Source organism: Pan troglodytes, chromosome 21 (assembly GCF_028858775.2).
Source record: "Pan troglodytes isolate AG18354 chromosome 21, NHGRI_mPanTro3-v2.0_pri, whole genome shotgun sequence".
Lineage (NCBI taxonomy): Eukaryota > Metazoa > Chordata > Mammalia > Primates > Hominidae > Pan > Pan troglodytes.
This window is the reverse complement of record NC_072419.2, coordinates 37,521,601-37,530,124: the sequence shown is the minus strand read 5'-3', so window position 1 is coordinate 37,530,124 and position 8,524 is coordinate 37,521,601. Positions and strand designations below refer to the sequence as shown.

General features: G+C 39.1%; 1 protein-coding gene across 1 annotated transcript; it reads left to right on the top strand.

Annotated features, from left to right (window-relative positions):
• Positions 1 to 1,396: 1,396 nt before the first annotated feature.
• Positions 1,397 to 6,768, top strand: DEFB116 (defensin beta 116). Its single transcript, NM_001079928.1, has 2 exons — positions 1,397 to 1,463; positions 6,527 to 6,768. The coding sequence occupies exons 1-2, from the start codon at positions 1,397 to 1,399 to the stop codon at positions 6,766 to 6,768; spliced, it is 309 nt and encodes a 102-aa protein (NP_001073397.1).
• Positions 6,769 to 8,524: the final 1,756 nt, after the last annotated feature.

The following is an 8,524-nucleotide window of genomic DNA, read 5'->3' as shown; positions in this document are numbered from 1 at the left end:
CGCTTATAACAACATATGTTTTGTGTAACCCTTATAGTAATCACAAAGCAAAAACTGACAGTAGTTACACAAAGGATAAGAAGAAAGGAATCAAAGCATTCTAATATAGAAAATAATCTAATCACAAAGGAAGATAGCAAAAGAGGAAGAAAGGAACAAAGGATGTATAAAATAACCAGAAAAGAATGAACAAAATGGCAAAAGTAAATCCTTACCTATCAATAATTACTTTGAATGTAAATGGATTCAGTTTGCCAATTGAAGGAGTGGCTGAATTGATTTTTTTAAATGACTCAACTGTATTTTGCCTACAAGAGGCTCATTTCAGTTTTAAGGAAACACATAGGCAGAAAGTTAAGTGATGGAAAAAGATGTTCCATGGAAAAAGAAACCAGAAAAGAGCAGGAACAGCTTTTCTTACAACAGAAAAAATAGACTTTAGGTAAAAAACCACAAAGTGAGACAAAGAAGGTCATTATATAATAATAAAGGGATCAATTAATTGAGAGATCAGCATGTCCATCACCTCAAATATTTATTATTTATTTGTGATGAGGTCATTTAAAAATCTTTCTTTTAGCTCTTTACATTATTATTAACTATAGATACTGGAGTACTATTCAGCCTTTAAAAAACAGAAAATTCTGTTATTTGCAATCATATGAATGAACCTAGAAGACACTATGTGAAGTGAAATAAAGCAGGCACAAAGAGACACATACCATATGATCTCACTTAGATGTGGAATCTAAAAAAATTGAACTCATAGACGTAGAGATTAGCATGGTTGTTACCAGAGCCTCGAGGGAGGGTGGATGGGGAAAGGGGAGACATTGGTCAATGGGTACAAACTTTCGGTTAGACAGGAGGAATAAGTTCTGGTGTTCTATGGGCACAGCATGGTGACTACAGTTAAAAATAATTATTTATTTCTTTTTTTACAATTATACTTTCAGTGCTGGGGTACATGTGCAGAACGTGCAGGTTTGTTACATAGGTATACACGTGCCTCACATAGGTATACATGTGCTTATTTCTTATCTAATTGTTTATAAGTTTTTTCAAGTTTGCTTGCTTGCTTGGTTGATTCATTCGTTCAAATTCGTTTCACACAAAATGCCAACTGGCTCTAATTTGTCTTTGTTTCTTAATGGGAAGAAAGGCCCACACAGGCATGAGCACTGCTGGCAAGTCTCCCACACTTACACAGAGTATCCAGCTCAGATAAGTGATACATGTTGCCCTTCTTCCTGCCTGACATCAGGTATCTCCCATCCCTTTTAGTTCACTGCACACAACCCTGACCCATTTCCAAAACTAATAAAGGCAGGCTACTGCTCTGCTACAGTGATCTCTGTTTGGTCACCTGCAACACAGCCCTTCATTCTGGTGGAACATGTCAGTCATGAAGCCCTGTTTAATGACCATTGCCATCCTTATGATCCTGGCTCAAAAGACTCCAGGTAACTCAGGCCTCTCTCAAAGATTCTGGCGTCTTGCATGTGGTACTGGTATCTTGGTGACCTCTGCAGTGACTCCTACTCACATATAGTGGGCAACACCTAAAGCCTTTTCTGGTCTCAGATGGGTCACAGATGTTACTCCCAAGGTTAATTTCATGTAAAGATCTCCCCTGGTTCTGCTCTGCCAAGACAAATTGAAGAGGTTGTTGTTCCTGGCATAGTGGACAGTCTAAGCATGGAACATTTTAGGTAGTGCTGTCATTGGGATGGGGGCTTAATTCATGAGTTAGGTGTGAGAGACTGTGTGCAAGTTGAGGAGCTATAGGAGGGGTATAGCAGTTTGGAGTTGGGTAGGGAGTTGAGGTGGGGAGGTTGTAAGACCTTAGAGATAGGGTAATATCCAAAAAGTGAGTGGGGATGAGCATGGGGTGAATAATTGTATTTATAGGTTGGGCTGAATAGATGTTTTGGTGCAGTCTAGAGAGGAAATGGTATTTTTTCTTGAATGGAGCTGGGGTAGAGTTGGTGCAACTGGGAGTTGGGGTATAGAGAGGTTTGTAGCTGGGTTGTGTTTTAGATTGATGCTGTGAATGGGGTTGGGTGGCTTGGATAGTGTTATGTTTGTATGTTTTGCAGTTGGGCTTTCAGTGGTTATTAGAAGAGGTAGGGCTTGAGTTGTAGTTAGTGTTTGCCTAAAGTGGGTATCTTATTCAGTCATGGGTATGTGAGGTTTATCTGGGCAGGGATTGACTTAGCCTGGGTTTGGGGGTGATTAAGCTTGAGTAAGACAGTTGAATTCATCACAGCAGGGTTGTGGCTATTGAAATAAGGAGAATATTGACTCCTTCTCAGATATATGATTTGCAAATATTTTCTCCCATTCCATAGGTTGTTTCTTCATTTTGTAGACTGTTTCCTTTGCTGTGCAGAAACTTTCTAAATTGCTGCAATCCGCTTGTTTATTTTTGCTTTTGTTGCCTGTGCTTTGGTGTCATATCCAGAAAATCCTTCCCAAGGCCAACGTCAAGAAGCTTTTTCTCTATGTTTTCTCCTAGGAGTTTTATAGTTTCAGGTCTTAGATTTAAGTGTTTAATCCATTTTGAATTTGTTTTTGTGTATGGTGTAAGATAAATATCCAATTTTATTATTTTGCATCTAGATACCTAGTTTTCCCAATACATTTATTGAAGAGACTATACTGTCATGAATATGTCCTAGAAATCTACTGTATAACGCAGTTCCTATAGTTAACGGTACTGTGTTGGATATTTCAAAAATTACCAAGGGAGTGGATTTTATGTTAAGTGTTCTTAAAATAAGATTTGATGTACCAAAAATAATAAATAAGATGGTGGGAGAAAACTTTTAGGGGTGGATAGGTTTATGGCATAGATTGTGATGATGGTTTCATGGGTGTAATGTATGCTTATCTCCAAACTCATCAAAATGTATAAATTAAATATGTATAGCTTTTTGTGTGCCAATCGTACTTCAACAAAGTGATTTAAATAAGGAAATGGGGAGAATAAACACTGGATGAAAAATATCCAGTATTATTTTCAAATTCTGAAGAAAGTTTCTTAAGTGTGATTTTCAAGGGCACTGAAGAACAATAGATGTGACTGTAGATGGCTGAGATAGAGGAAATCAGGAGACTGGAATATTTGGAATTGTTTCCTGTCAAATCTTGGCATGTACAGAGAGATATGGGAGCAGTCTCAGCCCACCCTATATAAAACCAAGATTGTTCTTCCTTCCTCGACAGTGAGTTCAGATTCATCTGATCTAGAGGTTTCTCCTCCTCTTCCTCTTTCTTCTCTGTTTTTCTTCTTCTTTTCCTCCTCTCTTTTCTCATATTCCTTCTATTTCACATTCTCATGCCTCCTTATTTCTCAGCTTCTTTTATCCCCTTGCTCAAGAGACATTTGTTCTCATGCTCAGTAAAGCTCAGTTCTCATTTCTAATGGTGGTAGAAACCACAAGTGGGTTTGCAAGAAACACAAACAACAACAAAAATGAAGACAGCACTCTATGCTTCAAGAGTTGTACATAGTGTAGCTTCCTTAATAATTATTGAGTACTTTTACTTGGCAGAATTTATGAGCAGGAACAGTTCTGGACAACATTTTCTATTAGGACAATCCAAACAAATTTTTCCTTTTATCCTCCCAAATGTATGCATATGAAATTAAACTGTTTGAAAGCCAAGACTTTGTCTTTTAAATCTACACATTTCTGATGTTGAGCTGAGTGTGTTGAATAGAGTAGGCTTTAGCAAATACTTATTGAATGAATGAATATGTAATGAATCATGGCTAATAAACATATATGAGTAGAAATAACCTTAGAGATTGGATGGGAGAGGATCATGTTTGGTTGCACAGCAGGCAGAGAAAAAATATATGACATTGATTTTGGCTTGGGATGGAATTTTTAAAAAGGTCCAGAGGATACCTTTTGTTTTTTGACTTAAGACAGTTTAATTTGCTTTCAATACACTTCCAATGTGGAAAAATGAGCTGGGCAATGTCTATAGCTGAATGTGAGAAGGCTAGGCAGAATCGTGGCTTTCACTGCAAACAGGAGCCCATTAGTATTTTCTGGGGAACTCTTGCAAAGCACCCTTGCTCTGGCCTCTCCTTAGATATACTGAATCAGACATTCTAGAGACTTAGTATGAATATACATAAAAATATGCCAGGTTATTATGAAGTATGACATCTTATTAACCTCTTTTTTTCACAAACACAGTGGAGACTTTCTAATTTGGTGCAAAGTCTCCCATTCCCATTTTCTGACATGGAGAGACTGGGTCCAGAGAGTTAAAATATAGCATGGTGCAGAGGGCCAGAGACTATGCTGAAATGCAAAAGCTGGTCCTCTGACTTCAATCGGAAGATGAAGAGATTATCAAAGTTAACATTAATTTGATGTGGATGTCAAAATTTGGGGCAATGCAGGGCAATCTAAGGTTAGAAAAGCTGTAGGAGTAAGAAACTGTAACTATCTATGACAAAATCTTTATTTTTATTTAAAAAATTTATTTAAGTCACTGTAGGCAGAATCCTCTTGGGGTGGCCTTGACCAACTTTCTAAAGCAGCTTGCGCATTGCTCATTCTTGGTATCTGTGTTTCTATCCATCCCTCCACTGACTGCAGACAGGAAATCTTGGGTCTCCAACTGCCCTCCAGTGTGTTTGGTAGAAAGGAAAAGTCCTAGAGGTCAGGTGTTAGCCAGAACAGTATGGATATCACTTGGGGGAGGCCCTTTGCAATCTTCTTCTCCCATAAGTATAATGGTGCTGAGAGAGAGAGAGAGAGTGTGCAGGTCCCATGATAAGGGTGAAGATTAAGGTGGGAAACACAGTGATATTGTGCTGGAGCATGGATGAATCAGTATCATTTTCAACCTCCTTCCTCTGGTTGACCAGCAGGCTGGTTGATGTTGGAGCAGTTGAAATCCCTCTCTGGATTCCTGGGGCAGTTTATACACACTCCAGTACCCAAATGTTATGGGACATCTGCCATGGAGGCATTTCCCTCTTCTTTATTTCTCTTCCCGTTCTCCAACTTCACCTAAAATTGGGCATTTTACTTTCTCTAATCTAAAAATTAGCAAAGTATTCATTTTTTCCATGCAAGAAATAACATTATACTTGCTTTGTCCCATTTTCGTTAATGTTAATAGTGAATAAATTTGATTAATTGGAGACCTCTATCTACTTAGCACTGAGTCCATGGCCTGACACAGAGTGTTCATAAATGGGTGTGGAATGAGGGAGTGGGGGGATGGTTGAAAAGGTCCTTGAATGCCAGCTAAGGATTTTGAACTCTGTTGAAATCTATAGAAGGCCCTGTGTGTGTAGACATGATGCAGGATGATGCCGTCTTCTCTGTGCCTATCACAGAGAGGCAATGTGACACAGAGAGAAAAGAGCATAGGCTTGATGTCATGTAGACCAGAAATTGAATACTGGCTTGATCAAGTATAAGCTATGAGAATGCAGACAAAACAAAGCATCTCTTTGAGCCTCAGTGTCTTCATCTAAAGAGTGAAGATAACAGCAGGTTTTTATGAGGTTCAGTGAGCTATCATTTGTAACATGCCTGTACATAGTTGATGCTGGACCATACCACAGTACATGGTAGTGATTGTTAATATTTCTTTCTAATTGCTCCTTTGTCTGTAGAACATCAAATAGGTAAGTAATACCATTGATGACTAATATTTATAGAATGCTGATTAAGTGTCAGGAACTTTGTCACTGGGGTATTTTCAGGCAAAGAGCTTATGTTCACTCATGTACACACCTGTATGACTTATACATAGCTATCAAGATGCAATTAGCAATATGTGGAAAGTGCATGGTGAAGGTTTGTACAGTGAGCACATGTGCTCAATTTATGTGAGAATGCAGATCTGTGAATAAAGTGGGTTGTATACATGGGTCTGTGTATATGCCAGTATGCTGCCCGTGTATGCACAGTACCTGTTTCTGTAAGGCCAATGTACAAAGAGAGACAGGTGTAGTACTTGTTTGCTCCTATGTTTCAGAGGATAAAGGCATGCATGCACATAGGCTCAAATATTTGTGTGCTATCTGAGAGTAGATCCTGGCTGCCTCTGATTAGCTGTGTGTGAGGGTCACAGATCTCTGTAGGCACTTGGGGACATATGTGCTCACAGTGGCATACCTTGAAACCTCATACTCTCAGGAGAAGACTTTCATATCAACTACATCATCTAATATTCAATTACTTGTTATGTGCCAGACGCTTTTTTGAAAATACTATATACATGAACCTAGTCATTACTAAAACCTTAGGAACTTGGCTCTATTATTTTGCCTGTTGTGAAGATGATGCAATGGAGGACTGGAGAGCTGAAGTAACTTGCTTGAGGAGGGAGAGATGGTAAATGGCAGAGCCCAGATTTGAATCTAGGTAGTTTTGATTCCAGATCTTGTGCCCTTAATAGTCTTAGGGCGTGTTCCTTTAAATCATGCTTCGTCACCCTATTATCACTGCTGCATGGAAACTAAACATGGCCATGTCTTTCCCAGGTGGCCTGTTCAGATCCCACAATGGCAAGAGCCGAGAGCCTTGGAATCCATGTGAGCTTTACCAAGGCATGTGCAGAAACGCCTGCAGAGAATATGAAATCCAATACTTAACCTGCCCAAATGATCAAAAGTGCTGCCTGAAACTTTCTGTGAAAATAACCAGTTCTAAAAATGTGAAGGAGGATTACGACTCTAACTCCAACTTGTCAGTTACAAACAGTTCAAGCTACTCTCACATTTGAATATCACCAACGTCTCCTCTGTAGTAATTTCTCCTCCATTCTGGAATGCTTTCCCTATAAAAAATGCATTCCTTTTTGTGGTGTGTCTTTCATCTGTGGGTAGTCATCATTGGTCTGGAGAGATTAAGCTGAGAGCTGTGAAGCTATGGAGTATAGGAATGGCCACTGGCCAATAAAGCCAATAAGATGGTGGCATCACTTAGTACAGGTGTGCCTAGAAAGGAGAAGGTCACCTTTCTGTTCTGTTTTGATACCATTCTGGTGACTGCAGAGGGAAGATGACAATTGTATTGAGTTTGGATGCTCCTGTGAACATGTAGAGGGATCAGGTCCTCCAAGTAAACGTTGTAGGCTAAGGAAAGAGACAATAGAGCTGCCTTTGATATCCAGAGAACTAACCTGGTATGTTTGCCATAATAATGAGTCCCCAGGAAGAACCAGAACAAGACAGAGGGATGAAAGTGAGTATAGAAATTTGTTAGACAAACTAGGGTAAAACTTTCTAAGTGGAAAGCAGAATAAACAGCCTTGTCACTGGGCATTCTTCCTGCTTTGAGGCTAGAGGACCATTTCTGGATGTGGGACAGAGGTAATGGTGGTTATGGTGCTAGAAAGCGATTTTGCACAGAGGCTGGACACTGTGCTTGATGTCCATACATTCCTGAGAATTGAGGAATATTGTCCTCCAAGTTCAAACTTAGTTCACAACTAGTACTTGAAATGCTAAGAAATGTTCATTGTGTTATATATACTCCTCTTCTATGGCTAATGTCTAATTTCTCCCCCTGTTTGGATCCAGACTTCTAGAACTAGTGTTCCCAACTAAGTTCTCCAAAGTCTAGAGTCCCAATTTTACCTCAACTAAGAGAAATCTGCTTTTTGTGCCATCACTCCACTGAAATGGCCTTGCTTTTGGTTGCCAGTGCCTTTCTTGTTGAAAAATGTAAGCATTCTTTACATTTTACCATTTGCTTTGCCTTTAGCCAGCGTTTTACAACATTTCTCAATCCTTTGAAACCCCCCCCTGCTTTTTTTTTTTTTTTGCCTTGGCTTCTGGTCTCTGCATGTTCTTTCTTAGTCATATTTGGAGTTTCTTCTTCTGCCATCTGCCCTGTAATATTTCTTTGTCATTTTCACTACTTTTTCTATTTTTTTTACATACTTTGCTGGCATTTGCTCACTCTTTCTTAGATCAATGACAATCCCAGCCTAAACCAATGGATCCAAGGCCATGCACTAAATTACTAATTTATATGTGTGACTTTTAATTTGCATGAAGCTTAAAAGCCTGGTGTGAAAGTTAAATGTTTATATACTAGAGATTTTCATTGACATTTAGACATGTTTGTTAGCAGAGGGTGGGGTTTTGACAGAAGCCAGGTTTCAAGGAGGAATGCATAAATTTGCTGGCCTAAGTAGTATGACAAGGAAACAAATTTTACAGGAGGCTGAGGCATGAGAATCACTTGAACCTGGGAGGTGGAGGTTGCAGTGAGCTGAGATGGTGCCACTGTACTCCAGCCTGGGTGATGGAGTGAGACTCCGTCTCAAAAAAAAGAAAAAAAAAAGAAAAAAAATTTAAAATTTGGAAGAAAGTATTGGCCTTGGATTCAGTAGCATAGTTGAGATATAATGTTTCCAGACTTTCTACTTTGGAAGTATTTGGAGAAGAAAAATTGTTGTGAATTTCAGGTTTAAGGTATAGATTGCTATTTCCCTGGCTCCAAGTGTATTGAGAAAGAAACACGAATATGAA